Consider the following 20908-nt stretch of genomic DNA (forward strand, 5'->3'; position numbering starts at 1 on the left):
CAGCGAACAAAAAAGGTATAGACGTGCATACATATGAAATAGGAACAATCAAACTTGATGTTGCAGCGAACAAAAAAAGTATGACCGAGAATACACGGGAAATAGAAACAATCAAAACTGATATTGAAAGCTCGATCAAAAGGGGTTTATACGTGCATACACGGGAAATAGAAACAATCATAGTTGATGTTGCAAATATCAAAGACAGAATACCGGAAATGATAAAAATAAAAATCCCTCATGAGAACACCATCAACACAGTATACACGATTCGGCATGGATCATTCGATTGGACTCCTACACAGAATACAATAAATATCACCGCAACTGTTAAGGGCATTTATCGATTGACACTGGTTTCAATGATGCAGTTTAATATATTATCGTCGAGTTCATCCGGGTTTAACAATACAATATCAACAATTATAGACAAGGACGCAACTGAACCGTTTACAATTTATGCCGTTGATAGAAATCTAGCCGGGGCAAACATTACATGGTATGTGGAATTTGTAGCGAATCTAAGTAATTAAAAACACTAGCTCTTTTAAAATAAAAATGACCACCAGGGTAATTGAATCAGAGGTATCACCGACGTCACATCAATATCGATTCGATACCGCAAAAGAATTCTACGCAAACTTGAAAACGCTTTCCGAACAATACCGTGCAAAAATAAAAAAATACCGCCGAAAAATAACCGCCATCGACGCGGTCGTGTACTCGGTGTCAGGTATAGTAGCCGGTACCGGTGTTATTTTATCCACGGTGACCACGATAGCCCCGATCGCTGTTCCAATCGCTGTCTCCGCGATGACAACAGTTGCTGGAGTTGCCAACGCAATCACTAGGAAGATATCATCGTGTTTTCAGAAAAAACTCAACGAGTATACAGTAAAACATCAAATAGTATCCGACGCGTACTCGAAATTATCCGGGTTGATCTCGTTGTCGATTGATAATTTGTTCATATCCGATGTTGAATTCTCCACGATGGTCCAGTTGTATAGCTCCGCGATGTCAAAAATCGAGGATTTTCAACTGGAAGCCGGAACCACTTCAATGGACTCTGGTTGTTGAAATTAGACACTAAAAACAACGAATAATAATAATGTCGCTGAACCCCGAAGGGTTTCAGTTGCTTCAACGGATCGCGGAGAACACCACTCCGGTACAAACAAGTATGATATCAGTGACATCAACGAAACCCGAATTCAGTGTGAACTTCCCATCACCGGTTCCAGCGAAGGAAATAGCGCTGGCAAAATTGCGAGTATATCACAGTTGGCCTAATATCCGAGCGGACGCATTTAACGGACAACAACCTAATAACTCGCTGGTTTTTGCACGGACAAATAAACCCGATGGGCCCCCAGACTGGAAGGAGGTTACAATACCAACTGGGTCATACCAAATAGAACAAATCAATAAAGAATTTCAACGCAGGATAAAATCGATCACAGGAAAGGAATCAAAAATCGCTATTACGGTTCATGAACCGACGTTATCGTCGACGATTGAAATAAGCACACCGGGGTATATGGTTGATATCTATAACAGTTCAATAAGAACCATACTAGGATGGCCTGAGAATCCACCTCATGGAATCGCCGCAGACTTGCACACGAATGCGCAATCGTATCATGAGATTACCCCCTGGTATCGAGATAGTTTGTCCACTATAAAAAACGCGTTATTACCCAGTATATTTGTATTTCAAAACAGAGATATCATACAATGGTATTTTCAGTATAGGAAAACTCCTGAATTGCTCGCCACATTCGTAATTAGTTTAAGTGATATTAATAGGTTTTTTATCGAGATTAATCATTATTACCAATTACAACTAGAACAGCTACGGCAAACAAAAACACGAAAACACGTTGAGGTGTTAAATCAACTTATATCAGACATGGAATATATTAGTGAACGAATCGTTAAAGAAATATACGCTAACAGCAATGATATTAAACAAAAATTCCTAACCGAGTATAATATCACAGAAGCCGATTTACCCGATTTCAGGTTTCCAGGATACAACGCGCCAGAACTAAGAAAGTCTCTTAATGATTTTATCAGTTCATCAACTCATATCCTCAGACACGATAACGGAGATGATGGTAGGCATATTGCTCCATACAACGTAAATATCGCATCGGTGATAGCGATCAATCTAGTGTGTGATGCTATCGAAGGGAGTTACCAGGTGGATACCAAGCAATCAAATCAGGCTCAACAGGGGCATATCCTTTATTCATTTTCACCAACAGCCCCTCCGGGATTTTTAATCGTTGAGAGTCCGATTAATCCGGTCTATATGCGATGCCATAATCGGTTTTTAACAAGAATTAATTTTAGACTTACCGATCAGTCAAATAACCTAATTGATCTACAAGAGGAGGAGTTGGTGATCACTCTGTTTGTAAGATCATAGCAGCAGAGGGGGCGATGACATCGACGCGGTCGTCGATGTGCTTACCGGACGCTGACGACGCTGGGGATCGGCGCGCAGAAGGTGTTAATTAAACCAAATGACGTTTGGACGATCCCCCAACGACGACGTCGTTTTTTTTTTTACCAGGCGCTGACGACACTAGATCGTTGAGTGCAGAAAGTATTAATTAAGCCAAATGACGATTGGACAAAATGTCGGATTCGCCCCCTCTGCTGCTTGAGCACTCATCTTACAATATTCGATTGGGTTCAGACAAACGTATATCAATAAAAAATTCTTTGCTAACACAACTTTTAGATTTGCCTTTAATTTTCAGAAAAATGTCCTTCATATATTCTGAAGAAATTCCTGCCTGACTCTAGTAAGGCAAAAGAGTATTACCAAAACGGTGAGACGATAACCGTGACATGTCCGGCTGATTCGGGTGATTCCCGGTATGACTATGCTAATTATGATAGCTATGCTGGCTTGGATACTAAGGACAATAGCGTTGTTTTGAATTGCACTGAAGGAAAATGGATCGGTCATTACCCAGAGTGCTTTAGTAAGACCCCTGTCTCTCTGTCACTTCTACACGTCATCAACACCTTTTGCGCTGTTGGCACAGACACTATCAACACGGTGTGCATGTAAATCAAATTATGGGAAAATAAACATCTTTATTGTTTCAAAGCACCTTTTTGGTTTCCTGTCTCTAGTAGCTGACCGTATTCACTAACCATGATTATTAGGCTCTTACCTTATTACAAAGTGAGCACAATAATACAATTATTCTCTAATAGCGAAGTCATTTAACGTTCCTTCAATATAGAAGAACAAGTTAAAGTTAATGCATAACTGATCACAAACTTTTCTTCTGTAAATAACTTCGTCAAATATTGATTCGGTCTCAAGCAATTGCATATTATTGCCATTTATATATAATATTGATATTTTCCATGGACATACATATATAGTTTAATGAATTATTTGCAGTTTCCTATTCTTATTAAATAACAATTGTTACTTTTGTAACGTGTGCAGCAAACTGCTCAAAACCTGACATATACGCAACCTTGGATCCTGAGTATGATTTGTACGCTCCTGGAGACAATGTGACAATCACGGCATGCAAGAAGGATAATGCCCGAATTGAAGGAGATACAAATTTAATATGTACGGCAGATGGAACCTGGATAGGTAGCGCTAGATGTCCCAAGCGTAAGTACTGGTTTTGGAATCTATTAGTTTCAATGTTTGTTCAAAGTACCAACCAGAAACGGGAAATCAACTTTAATCAAAGTAATAATTTAGGAATGAAAAAATAAATATCTATTAAGACCTTCCATAAAATATAATCATGATTTTTCTAACATTTCATTGCTTAACAGATAGATCGAGATTTGATATAGTACATGTAGTGTGAAATAGACTGCAGCAGATGCCCGATATATAAACTTTTCTTAAACTATTTAATATCATTTGTTTCTATTGTCTTTCTTTTATCAAGGCAGATCGTACATTTTTATTTTTCTCTGAATATGAGGTCATTATCTTCTAGTGATCATTTGTGTCTCTAGAACATGATTTTTCATAACATTTCTTTGCATGTGCGAATCATTTATCGCTCAATATAAATGTACGGATTCTAAGTCTCATATAATTCAATGGTCAGTTTGGATACAGTGACGTCATTGCTGTACGCTGACATTAGAATTTCTCGTTCTGCAATCATGCATAGCTTTTCTTGATTGTAATCTCCTTTATGGACGTACTTGGTAAAACATTTCTATATCGTAGTGACTGATAATCTTCTCATAGAGTTAATACCCAATTGGTGAGCAAACATTGGCCGGGTAAGATTTAAACCCTCCGGTTTAAACTCCTTTCTTGTATTCCTGCAAACCTTTTGCACAGATGAAGCCGTGTAATATCCGGCCAGTGCTACCTTCCATGATTGCGAGCCTTGCTCAACAATCCGCTACGTTCTGTTTATCAACCGTTGCTGCCTGTGAACAAGGAAATCTCAGAACAGACAGCCACAGGTGATGCGAATTGCGTATTGTTGTTCATGGCTTTTGACGATGATTACCGTCATGGATGCACACACCATTAATTACATTTTGTTGGTAATAAAAGCACATGATGAGCAATAACTAATATAATGTAATTCAAGCTCGAAATTTTGTTTGAATTATCTGTGGAGCAGTGGAGATATTGCTCGCGACTGTATTGTTGTGGCTATTTGGATCTGGGATGATCAAAGAAGTCCGTTAGGTTACCAAAGCGGGTTACGAAAATCTATATACAGATATATCTTGATGCCTACCTAGACCTTTAAAAACCGCACTAATGACATACATAAAGAGGGTAGATGTTGGTGGATAATTAACAGCTGTCTTATTTAGCGTAATCGAACAGTTGACGAATATACTCATTTCTTAGAAATGGGATAAACTACCTTTTTAACTGCCACCGCCATTTAGCAAAAATAATGCAAAGCCGAATTTGCTTCCTTTTCGAGTTTTAAGCTTGATTTCTGAATCTACGTAAGTATAAATCAAGAATTATTTCAATGTGTGTACCATCTCGCGTCGTGAATCAATAAACTTCTACTACGATTCAGCGGCGACATAATTGTGATTGGCATCATCTTGCACTCTTTTTGTTTTACCTGATTTTACTTATTTCATTTCATTCTAGTTTAAATTTAAAAGACAAATAAAGAAACTGCAAATCTTAATAGTGGTATTTTTCACAAAGATAGAAACATACATAAATTACTTAACTGGGTGAAATTTCGTGTATATGATATAATATCGTGATTGAATTATCATACAAATGATCGAATGTGTTCACAAAGGTTTTTGCCTATAAACCAGCGTTAACAGTTTATATTTTTCTGTGCATTATTTTGTTTTAATGCTTTATGGCATAACATTAATTCTGTGACAACCACAATTCGAGAAAATGAAATGCTTTTTCCCTATTTGTCAGCGCAAAGGTCCTGTAACCAACAACCGCCAACCATCAAAAATGCATACATAACTGCTGTGGTACTGGATGAATACAGACATGGCACTGTTCTGCGATACATGTGTGGCCAGGCGTTTGACCAGAAGGGAATATACAGTGTAACGTGCAATGATAGCCGATGGATTCCGGATTCAGCCAATCCGATGCAATGTATCAGTAAGCGGCTTGTAGCATAGCAATAAGTATATTCATAACACTAAATTTCAATTAAATGCAATCGTTACATGTCATCAATTAAGTAATACATTTATCTTAATAGAAAAGGTAGCAATAAGCTCATATTACCAAAATTAAATTTATATGTGTGAAATTTAGTGTCCGATTTGTCCCTTTGAATTGACTTATTTTAGGCTTATTCAGACGTCGGAAACGTTCCAATTAATCCTGATGCCTGTTTTATCCTCGGCTTACTCTACGTTCTTTTGTTCTACTTTTAAAAGATATTTCCATTAAATACAAAAGTCAACTGCTCTCTTTCCTATATTAAATATTGGTTTGTAGACGAAACTCCCGACAGGTTAGAGATTTTAATCCTTGAGAATCCACATCACGGTTGTAGTCAAAAGAGATTACATAATCAAAATTCTGTAAAGGTGATTGCCTTTTTTATATAAGTTACAGTACATTGCATATGTTTTAATTTTGTCTTTAAGGATCCGCAGTGCACATAATGATATACTACAACACATATATACAGTTAGTGACATTAGTATCAACACAAAGATTCAAACTCATGTTTAATACTATAATTTTAACAGTTGGAAGATGCAGTCCTATTTACAGTCGAGAGATAGACAACGGACGTGTGAAGAATGAAGATGGAGAAGTTGGGACCTACGCCGAGTTTGAGTGTTACGACGGGTACGAATTAGATGGAAGTGCACGAATAATATGCAGGGCAGACAGGAAATGGGATCCAGAATTTCCGAAATGCAAGCGTAAGTAATGATTCTTAAACACTTTAGTTTCGCCTTGCTTCTCTAATGCAACACAATAGAAGATGATACAAAATAAAGGATAATTTCTAAACGTGTCTGTTAAATTGGAGATACTATACAAGAGGCTACTACAAAGAAATATTCCCAAATACACAGATGGACTGGGTCAAAATAGTCTCAGTGGATTAGTTAGATTGTGGATGAGCTGTATGATTTTTCCACTGGGATAAGACACCGTTCCCTTAAAATGAACTAAATTAATTTAAGGTTCATCTGATGTATATGGTATGCCAATACATTAAAACACATGTAAAACCATCCTCTTGACCTCTAAAATGCCTTTATTATATCCGTATTCTCTTATATCTAATTGTAATTTTTGGACCACTGAAGTTTTAATTAATTCTCAAAGTGTTTTAAATTAAATGATTCACAATACCTTCGGACGAATAGCTTAAAGAGGAGTGTTCCAGCATTCGGGGTTTGGAAGTTATAGTACAGATAAGCTACACCCTATTCAATAAGGCACAAACGTTCTTTCAATTCGGCAAGATCACTACAAACAGGAACAATGAAAGAACCGAGATAACACTAAATACAAGTAACTCATGAAAAGCGCAATACACTAACCTTAACCTCAGTGCTGCAATATTATAATAAATGTCATTCACTGAGAGAGAGAGAGAGAGAGAGAGAGAGAGAGAGAGAGAGAGAAAGAGACAGAGAGACAGAGAGAGAGAGAGAGACAGAGAGAATGGGGAGACAGAGATGCATGAAATATTCAAAGTCAATTTCGAAACAAATGCGGTGACTCTGTTGTGTTGTTCCTGAAACGCTTATGAAATTGCAATTTGCGAGCTCGAAGTGAATGAATACAATAATTATAATAATATCTAGTTTTGGAAAAGAACGTAACTTTCTTTGAAATATCCACTCAAAATACATATGATATTTACCTATAAATTTGCTAAATTAATTGAACATTTCTATACTTAAGTTCAAGAATCAAGTAATTCATACACAAAGAAATTATCCCACAACATAACGTATGGCGATCAGCAACACTATTATTGAAAATCCAACAACATGAGATTTAAAACAAAACGGTTTTTTAAGAACATTCATTTTGTCAGAGTATATTTTCTGTTTTCACCTTGTTCCTTCGAATTTTAGACCATGACATTGTTCTTTTCTATTGTTATGTTTGTTCTGTGCATTAGGTAACACCTCTATCCAACATTGTTGGTTCGGATAGGTTACTTCCTCTGCCGTAACTAACCAAAAATGTCACTGCAAGCGATTTTAGACCCAGATTTGAAAGCTGTGCCTGTCTACCTTATAAATGTCCTCTCTTGGTATTGGATGGAAGAAAAGACATGCTTCCTCATCCCGCTGAAGAGTCTGCACAGCACAGGGTATAAACTCGATTGTAGTAGGACCTGATGGCCGTCAACTGCGTCCTGACTAATCTATATAAGTCTCCACATTATCATGCTACTGGATACATACAGTCTTTGACAAAAGAGTAAGAGTGACCATGCGCAGCCTTCCGTCACTCAAATCTATCTCACGGGCAAGTCATGAATTGTCTCTCTCCCCCACGATCGATAAAGACTAAAGTGTTGATAAATTGGAAGCTGTATCTGCAGATCCGACCAAAGGCGGTTCAGGTCATTGGGTCGCGTTGCACTGGACCGAAGAGCAGTGAAACTAGAGAGGCTAATCGGCTCTATTAGGAGCACATTACGTACCCCTTTATCATGAACAAGTGACTAAAAATAGTTGCCATTAACATTACTTGCTTCACCATAATCCTAATCATCGTACCGATTCTGACGGGAATCCGACATCATTGGTCAAAAAGCAGACACTAATGGACAGTGTGTCAACAGATATACCAAGGGGAAGGAGAGCTATAGTTTTACATCTAGACATAGTACACTTCCAGCTAATGTCTAGCTGAGGGAAGACAACTCATCGAAGTGAGAGTCAGCTTCATTCCTTCCGTTGAGACTAAGCAAAGATGGGCGACGTGAAGCTAGTGTTGCATTTGGCTATAAATCTCAAATAGTCAGTAATTTCACACCCTCCTCCCCACAAGAAAGGTCATGAGTGACAGAATAATGCAAACTAGGCTCCCTCTCTTTGGAAATAAAGTTGTGCAGTTACCAGAAAGATTGTGCAGCCAACAAGAAACAATTTATGTACACTCTGAGAATGTCTGATGAACTGGGAATTCTTCTAGGACTCGTAGGACCCGGCTGCACCCAAACACCTCATTACCACCATTCAAGACTGGTTTGATGATAACAAATCTGCTATACGGAGGTTATTGAACTAGAAACGTATGCTCTAAATGACAGGTTTAGAAGACAGCATTTAATCGTCTAATAAGACAGAGCGTTGCAAGATTCGTGGCTAAGAAACAAGGTGGATACGATTAAGTAATGTATATGCATGAATGAAATAGATATTTTTTATGATGCTTTCAAACGAAACCTCGGTGGCGGTCATCAGATACAGAGTGCCGATGACATTAATCTGCTCCACGACAAAGAAAGATAATACAAAGCTGAATCGAACACTTCAGCAGCATTCTCAGTCAACAGTCATCTATCAATGCTGACTCATTTGCACTAATGCTCGAAGCGCAGATAAATATATGTCGTGTTGATCATTAAATGTAGAATGAAACAGAGAAAGCAAATTACCAGCTTTTCTCATGGCAAAACACCTGGAGCAGAAGAGGTCCACATCACAAGAAGCTCGATTATGTGAATGCATTGTGTATAACCTTTAATGATGCCACTTATAAAACTCGATTGTTTCTTTTGCAACAATATATAATTGATGTATATAGTTCCATTAGGTTGCTTACGTTTGACAGCTAATTTCGTTTTCGTTTAAAAGGCTTCGTGCACGTATGTTTAGCGCTGAATGTCAGTCGAATTCTTGCTAGAAGCGCTCCGGTAATGATAAGTTATGGATTTGCTGATCATTTGTTTCACGAAAATTGTAGTAAATACTGTTTCTATATTAATAATATCCGAATCTTGATACTTTATATGGAGAAAAAAATCTTGTTCAAAATAGTATTAATAATTGGAAAAGAAATGTTCCATTTGATGGTCATTGATCCTAAATTTTGATATATTTCTAATAAAATAGAGCAAACTCTACAGCGTGTCAGGTACTCGTTTAGCATATATAATACAGTTGTATTACTTCGCCATCCGAAGATATTAGCTTTGATACCTTTGTTGTCAAGAAAATTAATGAACTGGCATTGGTTTCTTATTACATATCAGATGGGTCTCCAGACTGAATGGTACGAATAAACACAATTACAGTAAGACAGATTCACTGAAGTGTATTTGTTCCAGTGCGCAATGCTCCCCTATCTATATGATCATGTCACCAACATCATTACTGTGGCATATCTAATACGAACTTCTACATTATCTGGTCATTTGTGTTAATGCATAGTATGTATGCCTTAATCTCCAGGTTACTCAGTGGTTTATACAATCAAGCAACTGCTCTAGATATCTCTCCTTTTTTCCTTTAAAGAAAATCGTTCCATATTATTGCATTTATTTCCACGGAAATTTGAAATTTTATATTAAATGACTTGGAAATTAAAGATGATGCATTATAAAAATTCAGTTATACACCACGGCATTTTATCTTCATGAAGCTTTTATGCATGAACCCTTGTACGTCTCATAAATTAGGTCATATGTCAAAGAGTTTTAAGTTGACATGGTAATATTTGTAAGCATATAAACATAACATTTTGAAAAGTGTTACACCACTTTAACCAAACTTTATAAAGTGGTACACCACTTCTATATCACTTTAAGAATGCACAATTAAACTTGAAAATCGAAAATATTTATGGTGTGGAAAATGTCCAAAATGTTTTATATATGCATCCATTTGGAATACATGGACAAGAAGAATTTATTTACATTTCCGCGTGCATGTATCCAGCTAAGCGCTCGCACAAAGATTCCAGAGCCATCGAGACCTTTTAAAGAGTGACTGTTTACCCTTAAATAAGGAGACTATTTCACCCACAATCTAAGTTTTTGTTTATTTCGTGATTTGACAGAATGGAGCATCTATATCCTCTACCAATTTTGACGATCATATATACATCAATCGTATACATTTTAGTTGTACCATACATGAAGACTGGGTTATAGCGTTAAACTTCCGGCAAATGAACAACACCAGCGATGCAAAAGATAAACTCCAAATCGGCTACCTCCCCTCCAGTTTCGTTTTTGTTAATATAGGGAATCTTATTTGCTTCGCTCTCTCTTTCTCTCTCTCTCAAACACGCACACACACAGACATACACACACATCTGCACACACACACACACACACACACACATACCAGAATGACAATGACCAAAATATTGTATGCTAATTAGCGTCAGGAAACAGCGGAATGATAAACATTACTGAACTTGATTGTTACATATAGTCTGTTAAGAACGTTAAATTAAATAGGATCTAAAAATAAATGCTTGCTTATGTGCTGACATTTACTATCAATAATCGTAATAATAAGACTTAATTACGTGTTTGGGTTACGTTCTTATAGATTGATGCGGTTTGAACGTTTCAAGAAGAATTAATTACTGTCCTATTGGTTGGGCTTAGGTGACATGAAAGTTCAAGATAAATTGAGTAGTAATATCTGTCACTGAGGGTATGTTGTGAAATATAGTCGTAGTAGAAGGTATATGGACGAAGTCAGCAATCGTATTCATTATTATTTTGGAGCCATCATCATTTTTGCATTCCTGTTGTAAGTCTGTAGACGTATTATAGATTGTACAAAATAATATTCGAGAGGAATTACATATGTTCGGACTGTTCAGTGGACACAGAAAGCTTTCATCGTTTGAGCTATAATATTCTGGAAATGTTGTGAATTATTGGAAGGGGTTCTGGAAGACACTATCGTGATAAGTCATGATTCTTGGCAGACCAGAACTTTTCCAATTTTGAAATTTATATTTAACGTTTCATTATTTTGGACTTTCATACAAATTTACCAGTAATATTTTGGATTTACGTCATAATTCTGTAAGTTTTTCTAACCAGTTAAATATCAGTATTTACAACATATTGCTTTCAATGTTATTTTTAAACAAATTCAGATTTTGAATACAAGATACATGAAAGAACGACAGAAAAAATAATGAAAAAAAAAATTTACGTCACTGAAAAACAAAATAAAACTTTTTATACAAATAAATCTAAAATGAAAACAAAGCTTCGATGTAGACTTTAACTGCTGCCTTATGATGTAGTGAAGTTTGCTATTAGTGGCCTTCACTTTACGTCTGTAACACTACCAAACGTTACGAGTGTAATAGGCAAATTGTTAGTGGGAGGTTGTTTTCGTGTGTTGTGTTCCTATAGGGTAAGATGAATTATGTCCTAACATTTATGTCCTCCCGATGAAAACTATTTTCGTTACATTATAAATAGAGTATGTTCATAACAAAGTATATTCATAACACTGCAATATATTATTTTCTTTAAATTGTTAAAATTAGTTTGCAATTTTAGGTGTTTTGAAAGTAGACACATTTCTAGCCATGATGTCTTATTAATAAAATAACGAATTCTTGTAGGACCTACCCCTTTATGAACGTGGTTCAACTATTCCACCAAAGTAAGCTTGATTACGAGGTAGACGAGGGCGAGTCATCTAAACTATTCCAGTTATCAATAGGGCCAAACGAGGTTGCCTGCTATCTCGAGCCCTTGTCAGCAAAGTGTTCTCTACGACGCTTCTTGCCTTCTGTGACTGTAACACTATGCTAGACATCAGCTATTGAACTGATGGTAAGGTCTGACATCTGAGGAGGCTACAGGAATGTTGAATAGCGATTTCGGGAGGATTATTTTAGGATTGAATTGGTCATATTGTATTTGTTTCTGTGTTCACTCCTTGAGGTCCAATATGATGATAATAATCAAACGACCTTGCGTGCACATACCAACCTGCATAGCTTTTTGACCAAGCGCTCATCCTCAAATGATAAATGGAATCTAGTCATAGGTAAAAGTATTAGTTTTTAGAATACAATCTTGTATGGCTAGTCCTCAATAAACTCATCATAATGCAGTGTCACTTCGTATTGTTCTGACATTAATTTAATCGCGTATAAGTTACAAAGAAGTTACATATATACGCCACAAAGAGCGGAAAGTGTTCTCCTTGGATGTTATAAATGGATGCGTGAGTATATGAAATTAAGGTATATATGGCAGAAGAATATTATCATACAGGTTACATAACTTTTAATTCGTTCCCTACTTAGAAACGAAACCTATCCTATTGCCTGCAAGCAACAACCGCCTTATCATCTCAATTAAGGGCACATCTTCACATAAAAGATGGGATGTAGTCGCGGATATAGACATTTGTACAATAACAGGCACTTTCGTATGTTGGTCAGTTACTTACATCTCGTCTGAATGCACATTCAATCCAAAATCCTTTGATGGAAATCAAGACATATTGAAATTAATATGGAACGTTACATATATGGCTTCTATTATTTGTCATGGTACACAAGACATATTCCGGAAGAGGCAATCTAAATTTAGTTTAAATTTGATCATGCTTGTGCCCCATTCCATATCTATAAATTAGAATGCATGCATACAGAGAGTATTATATGATAAACCAGTCTAGTTGGTGGTAATTGAAAATCCATTTCAACCCTGGTTGTGCTTTCTTTGTTTTACTTTATAAGCTGATGGCGATTGAACAAAATCTGAGGAATTTGAAACATTTTGCACATAAACATTAAAGTAACAAAAATGGTCGAGCCAAAGTATGCAATTCGTTTACTGCTACACTACTTTTCATTTTCATTGCTTTTATATTATTTGAATAAATGCCAGACTTAGTCTATATTGTTTCTGTTTAAGTCTTTACATAATTTGGTGAAGTCAAATGCAATATTCAGACAAATTGTTTGGTGTCTATTCACCTAGAATATGTATCAGTTTTGTTTTAAGGACAAGGTCTCTTCCAAAACATTAGTTGTGTGTGTACGTAAGAGTTAGTTTATGCTTTTTGTACTTATGAAAACTTGACATCTCGCAAGATATATATCATATATTTTAATATATGCATTCTTTTTACAATTTTGAAGGAAATGGGGCGCACTATTAAACTTTAGCAATCCGTAATTGACGTGATTTCTTGCATCCAGTAGATCAAGACCATAATTTTAGTAGAACATTTACACGCCATTTATCCAGATGCTTTTTTAAAGGCTAGCTTGTAAATTGTGTACTAATCTTATTCTGTTCGACCATTAATCGGTCCATCTGTTCGTCTGTTCGTCTGTTTATTTTCGCATCCAATTCTAAACCGTTGGTTGAAAATCACAAAACTCTGTGATGTTGCAAACGTAGTGACCATCTGGAAATGGGATGTCATCCTTTTCATCTGTCCCAGATGTCCTTTGGATTGGTAATCTCTCATGTACCTTAATGGACGAAAAGGTGTGAAACTGTTATGCAGCAATATAAATGTTTACGAGCACGAGCATGTCATGATAAACCTTCAAAAGAAAAAAACGAGAATTTAAGTATGGTGAAAGAATGGTAAAAGATAAAATTAAATCTTCCCAAAAAAAAGATATATAGCCAATTATAAATGTACGACACACACTGATTGACTCACTCCAGAGCCACACCGAGATCAATACAAAATGTGTGATGTGGACGATACCCGATATAAAGTTGCATTGTCTTCCAACGTTTTGTAGACAATACAGTTTAACTGGTTTAATACGGCCAACACTGGAAATGTCTAACCGACTGTATAAGTGAAATGTTCATACGAAGACAAAGCGTTGGAATCATCAAGGTCGGAAATAAGATAAGGAATTGGTCATAAAGTTAACTAACACATTAACAAGATAATATTAATATGTTAACATTAACACGATAGTGTTTGATATCGATTTAACTAGAATGTGAACATACATCAACTTTACAAAAGTTTAAAATCAGGTCTCAATTACGTGCTATTTATGGAAGTGATACATATTTACCATACATAGAGTTCATGAAAAAATATTTTGCAGTTATTTGTTAAGGAAACCAATTTTAAAATAATTATCAAATGTTTGTGAACGGTACGAAAAATAGGAGTTGTGTAATTTTTTTCTCTATTTCAGCCATATCCTGTCCATCACCGAAGCAGCCCTTCCACGGACGTCTGGTTCAAGAGGCGTACAACGGTGTCCTCAATATCTATCAAAGTACAATCCGTTATCACTGTGACAAGGGTACATTCATTACGCTTACTATATATATATATATATATATATATATATATATATATATATATATATATATATATATATATATATATAACGGTTTATATATGTAATTGTATACAATTTTCTCCAGTACCTATCAAATTGTTTTTGGTTCGGACTTATACTATGGTAATTGCATAAAAATTTCATCGAATTTATTTAGAATATTCTCCGCTACATATATGACAAAGGTAACTGCATTAAATTTACCTCAGAAACTCTCATCGTACTCTTGTTAAAAATATGAAAAGTGGAATGTTTACTTAAACACCAATTAAATTGCTCCCTGCTACAGCTATGACAAGCATGATTGCATTATCTCTTCTTATTTTAAAATGCCTACCGCTACGAGCATATCCATGATACTTTCATACAATTACATCCAAAAGAGCAATGATCAAGATAAAGTTAATTACACAAATTGAACCTTAATACCTATCAGTGCACCCCCAGTTACAACTGTGACAAGAGCAGTAACATTGGGATTACCCAAATATATATCTATAAATATATATCCACCGATATATGTTATGTACTCTCCGTTACTACTGTAGCTATGGCAACTTCATAGTTTACCTTCTCACTAATCAGTTGGTTCTCCAACATGGCTGTGACAAATATATTTACTTGGATATTACCTAAGTATCTATCCAAATATCCGCCCCTGCGACTATGAGAATGATAATTGCGAAGTGTTTATCAAAAGACTAGTTTATCTGATGAATTCAAAATGTACTACTATTGTAAGTTCGATTTGCCCATCGTCTCCAGATAATTTATCTGAATCATTGGTATTGTGTGCTTCTAAATAAGGTACACAGTCTGTAACGGTAAACTAAAATACGTAGGTGGGTGCTATTACGTTTGTGACCTGCAAATACTGTACAACTGATAACAAAAGCACAAATCAAGACTGATACAAGCTTTGAAACAAGTACCGAAATGAAGAATTGGTTTTGATACAAATGGCGTAAGACTGGCTATCTACTCACCTTTCTAGAACTTGTTTCGCTTTAGTCTTCCTAGACCTTCGTCTATGCATATTACTGAAATCTGATAAAAGCTGGATGAACACAGAACATCACGCTGCTAGAGATATGTATCTGGTTCTTGCTAAAGAAAACTAGTATCGCTGATTTGGCTCGTATCCAACATCCTGATTGACCAATACCTCTTTTTAATTAACTGTTGTGGTTTAGCACACCTTAACAATTTTCAAGTCATATTACTACGTCATTTGCAGTAGGGCAGTTTATAGTGATGTCTAGGACGAGGGTATCATGACTCACATATGAAGATTCGTGTCCCACCCGGTCACATTATCAAGACACCAGGCAAACCAGTATTTACACACACCTCTTAATGCCGAGCTCCAAGAGAAGCAGCTGTTAGTACCATTTTTTATAAGTCATTGGTATGAATGGGCCTGGGTTCGAACCACCCACGATCTCCTACGTTAATGCCGCAGACGTTTCATATTTGAATACAAGAAAGCGACATTGCTGAAATCTTAATTCTCGTCTAAGTGAAATCACTAGAGTATTTGTGGAAAGGACGTACGATCAAATTTAATACTGGAAGACAACAGCGAATAAAAAATTTAAATGTGTACTATACTGTATAAAGAAACAGAAGTTTCTGTACATGATGCAACGCAAGCTATACTCTAAATACTGTATCCTGACCGAATGTTTTCTAACGTTGCATATCCTGAACAAAATCTAATGAAGAGCCTGGTGATTAAACTGTAAACGATATTTCACTTAGTCTCAGTTTTCCATATCAAACTCCATTCGAATTATATTCATGCCGGCATGCATAACAACATCTGGTAGGAAATTTGTTTTAAAAGTGATGAAACAAATAATTTAAATAATAATAATTTGGGGAAGCCTTTATGTCTTTTAAAGCAAAATATTCTTGGTTCTCTGTTTAGAAATCGTATCTGCACACATAAATATATTTTAAATTTGTGTTTCCTTCGAAAATTGTGTTGTCGTTGAAGTTATTCATCAAGTTGGCAAGCTACTTTTTCAGCTGACGAACCCGAGCATTACAATAATAATTAGGAAATTGCTCTACACGTTTCAGTTATGTTGATCTATTGGGAATCCTGTCGGGCAGAACTGTGAATATTTACCTAAGTCACTGAAGATCATTTGAAATGAGACAGAGGACTTTACAGGCCATATTATAAGGCTGTATGGTTCAACTAAGCGCTGACAAATGATCTACTGTAAGTAGTTAATACATTCGCACCTTTCAGACCATGCTTGTCTACCTTGTGCTACACAGTGTCCTAATATTGAGCTGGCATGGCATGTGCTTGCTAAGCGTGTGATGTAATGCGATAATCTTCGTTAGTTTTATTCAAATGATTCACTCGCTCATCTTACTGTTTACTGACAGGATATAGGATGGTCGGGCCACAATTTCGAAAGTGCCAGGCAGACCGCACGTGGTCAGGAAACGATACAAAATGTGAAGGTAAATAAACATTACTTGCCGAATATTTCCACATCCAATGGGACCAAAACACAAATCTGCCGTCTATGTAATGATGCTATGAAGGTGTCTTTTTGCATATTCTAACACTAAGAACTAGTGAATTATAGAATGTTACATGTACGCATTGCAATTTGTTTGAACAAATAAACTGACTAAATGTTAGCAGCTACAGTTTCATACCTTTGTAATGTCTGCCTGGCTTAGTATAACAATTGTGCACAAGTAATACTTATCTATAGGTATATTATCATATTGCTGTCTTGGAAATGTAAAATAGTTTATCTAGATATATTAGTCCGGTAAAAAGATTCCCATTAAATTTAAGATTTAAGAAAAGCAACATAATTTAAGCATTTAAAATATCTTTCCCAAGTTGCTTTTGAAGGAATCACAAATAAGATCGAAATAAAAAATCCAAAGAGATAACGTTGAAACTCGGAGTGACAATTCAAATTGATTTCACTTACGGACTTGCAACGATAAACTATTGGATCTTAGTTTCTAGTGTATATTGGTTACAATAACGTGAAAAAGTCTCAATGTTTTTCGGGCAAAATAAAAGCGATTTGAGTTTGACATTATATTGATCTGTTGACCATCCAGTGAAAGTATATGTAAATATATTAAATGAGAATGCACCCCATAATGCAATTTAAAGTACCATCAGTATTGACTCCATTGTGTAGTGGACGTTCAGATGAAATATTTTCATATTTCCCCAGAAGGTGTTTGATATATATTTTGCATGTATGCGAAGAAACCTACTGGTATGGACAAATACAAGAAAGGTAGTTATAAGGAAACAATATTTTCGTTGCCATGAAATTTTATTCTTATTCTAATACTTAAATGTGTATATCCTAGTTCAAGTTATGACTGTCTGAAATGTAAGTACAAAGTGTTTCTCATCTGTATTCCTGTTCTAAGATATCTGAGAAAATTAACGTCGCTGAAGATTGCTAGCGAAAGAGGTTGTCGGGGAATACAAAATAATGTACCACTATCTGGCTTCAATCGAAGACGTTATTTATAGGGATCTATTCTATTCTTTGTTTCTTCAACATATTGTACGCCAAAGACTTTGCATTTGAATGAGACTATAGAAGCCTGGATTGAAAGGGGTTGTCCTTTGTTTTCCGAAGATGTTAATATTTCATCAAATTTTGCCTTTGTCATCCTTTCGATTGACAATCTTTTATCAGAACTGCATGCATCAGCCATGATCTATACATGACATGCAATGGAACAGAAAAACATCAAATCTGCAATATACGTAAATACTGAGAAACCAGTTAAGTGGGTAACTAATTTATTTGTGATGTATATGTAACATACAAGGTTTTATCGTGACGTGCTCATAAAATATATAGTGTGTATTATATTTCAGAGATCATGTGTGATAAACCGTCATCTCCTGAGTATGGTAAAGTTCATCTCACTGACGACTCTGAGAAGTTCGGATCCCAGATCGAGTACATGTTAGTAATTAATTACATTTTCTCACTATCTAGCTTATCAGGATGCTTGGCAACGTATAGTTCAATATTCGACACGATTTGTTTTTGAATATTTTTAATCAATATCTTTTCGTCATTATAGAGAACACAAAGATAGAAGAAAAATATCATTCAAAAGCTATTTTGTGATGTTGCAAAGATGGATGTACATGCCTTCCCTTAAACAGTGTTCCTGTGTTATTAACAACATTACAATGGCTTTGGAAAGTAACATTTGGGGTTATAACCTTTTGATTACTGGCGTCATTGCAGTAGGAACTGCTATAATATTTCTAATAGGGCATACACGTTTTAGAAACCAATATCATTGATCGAATATACATTAATGCTGTGAAATATTATTGTCTCCTTTTAACTATTTCTTATTTTATCTATCGAATACTTCACGTTGATCATAACATTTAAATTCTTCTGTTTCCAGCTGTGATGATCATCACATAATGGAGCCTATCACTTCAAAGTTTGCTATATGCACTGAACATGGACACTGGTCAAGGCCAAAACCTCAATGTATCAGTAAGATATTTACGAATAATCAAATAACATTGCGAAAAATTAGGAATAATACGATTTCAAATTGTTTAATGTATGAATCTACGATTCATTTGTCTCTAGAATAGGTTGACTTCCAAAAGAATATACATTTAACACTTACAGTAGTAATACAAACTTATAATTGTTTGAAAAAACAAAACTATGCATAGATCTGTTTTTGTATCCATATGGATGGTAATTGAAGATTCGTTTTAAGTATTGTTTACATAGAGTACGTGAGTATTAGTGTCTTTCTCTGTCTCTCTTTCTCTTTCTCTCTCTCCATCTATCTAATATGTATATATATATATATATATATATATATATATATATATATATATATATATATATATATATATATATATCAAACTTCACGTTTGACGTTCACCTGTAAATCATGCCTCATACAAGACAGTACTTTATTCAATGAAAATAATATAGAACTTGTAAGATAGTTTGTGCCTCAATTTTGCGTTCGTTTCATACCTTGAAAATATTCGTTGACACGAATCTCATTTAGGTTGTCCATGCATTATTTGAAAGGTTATATAGCTTATGGTAAGAGAAGGATTTGTCCTAAATTTTACCGGCTATGCCTAGCTGTATTTCCCATACGTTTATAATTAGTGTGTTCAAATGTGGTAAGCTCGTTTGCTTTTTGGCAGGTAGAGTCAGTTTTTAGTTAATATATGTCAAGATTTGCTTGTAGGAAGCTGATGGACATTTAACTAACGAGCATAGGCTAATTATATATCTTTCTTTATCCACCGGAACACTAAAAACAGTTATTTGCAGGTGGGGAGAGTAATTAACTAACGACACCTACTTCCATTACAGCACATAGTTTATCTTCTGATGTGATAATTGGTTTGAACTTTATGATGCGGGTTACGTAACTGATGAAAGATAAGACTGTACTGTGCTGATCGGTCCTTTACAGCTAATTTTAATCAGATAATGGTAATATATTAAAATTAACGTTATCACTAAAGTAAAAGTGTAAAATCTGCATTGGATTGATGAGCACGATGGAGCATGGCTAAGGAGAAATTGCTAATTATACCCATTCCTGTTTGTAGAGACTTGCAAAGTTTCTGCTGTTTCGGACGGATCAGTCATAATAAATGACAGGATGGGAAGGCAAATAACTGAAGATACCTACGTCCCTGACAACACTAATCTAATCTTTACATGCAATAGTGGGTATGAAAAGTTTGCAGGTGGCTATGAAACTAACGGACTATTGAAATGTGTTAATGGAGCATTACTTCCAGGCTCACCCGAGTGCAAACCACGTAAGCCTAATTTATGTATATTACGCATTTATAAGCGAAGAAACAAATGTGTTAGAAGGCTTTGCCAAATGAAATGAATTACCTTCAAAAAGATTGGAGATGAGAAGAATATATTTTAATTTATCAAATGAAACGTCAGTGACAAATTCATTAATCCAAAGTGATATTTGCTATATATAACTATGTGAATACAAACGAGGTTATGGATACAGTAATAAAAAACATCAGCAAAGCTGTGCAGTGAACATGAACTAATTGTTTAAAGAAGCAATGCA

General features: G+C 35.5%; 1 protein-coding gene across 5 annotated transcripts in view; it reads left to right on the forward strand.

The window, feature by feature from the left end:
- LOC149773274 (sushi, von Willebrand factor type A, EGF and pentraxin domain-containing protein 1-like) overlaps positions 1–20908 on the forward strand; it is a 137777-nt gene that overhangs the window by 49464 nt on the left and 67405 nt on the right. For all 5 annotated transcript variants that reach the window (XR_016417394.1, XR_016417395.1, XM_089946498.1 and 2 more), the window contains exons 2-10: positions 2772–2999; positions 3479–3655; positions 5432–5626; positions 6229–6408; positions 14636–14746; positions 17189–17266; positions 18675–18765; positions 19226–19320; positions 20418–20633. Coding sequence is in view for 3 of the 5 variants with exons in the window: in XM_089946498.1 (XP_089802624.1) it covers positions 2772–2999; positions 3479–3655; positions 5432–5626; positions 6229–6408; positions 14636–14746; positions 17189–17266; positions 18675–18765; positions 19226–19320; positions 20418–20633 (1371 nt within the window). In the remaining 2 variants the exon portion in view is untranslated. The remainder of the gene's footprint in view (positions 1–2771; positions 3000–3478; positions 3656–5431; positions 5627–6228; positions 6409–14635; positions 14747–17188; positions 17267–18674; positions 18766–19225; positions 19321–20417; positions 20634–20908) is intronic.

Source organism: Sinohyriopsis cumingii, unplaced genomic scaffold (assembly GCF_028554795.1).
Source record: "Sinohyriopsis cumingii isolate HCF-2022 unplaced genomic scaffold, ASM2855479v2 utg000695l, whole genome shotgun sequence".
Classification (NCBI taxonomy): domain Eukaryota; kingdom Metazoa; phylum Mollusca; class Bivalvia; order Unionida; family Unionidae; genus Sinohyriopsis; species Sinohyriopsis cumingii.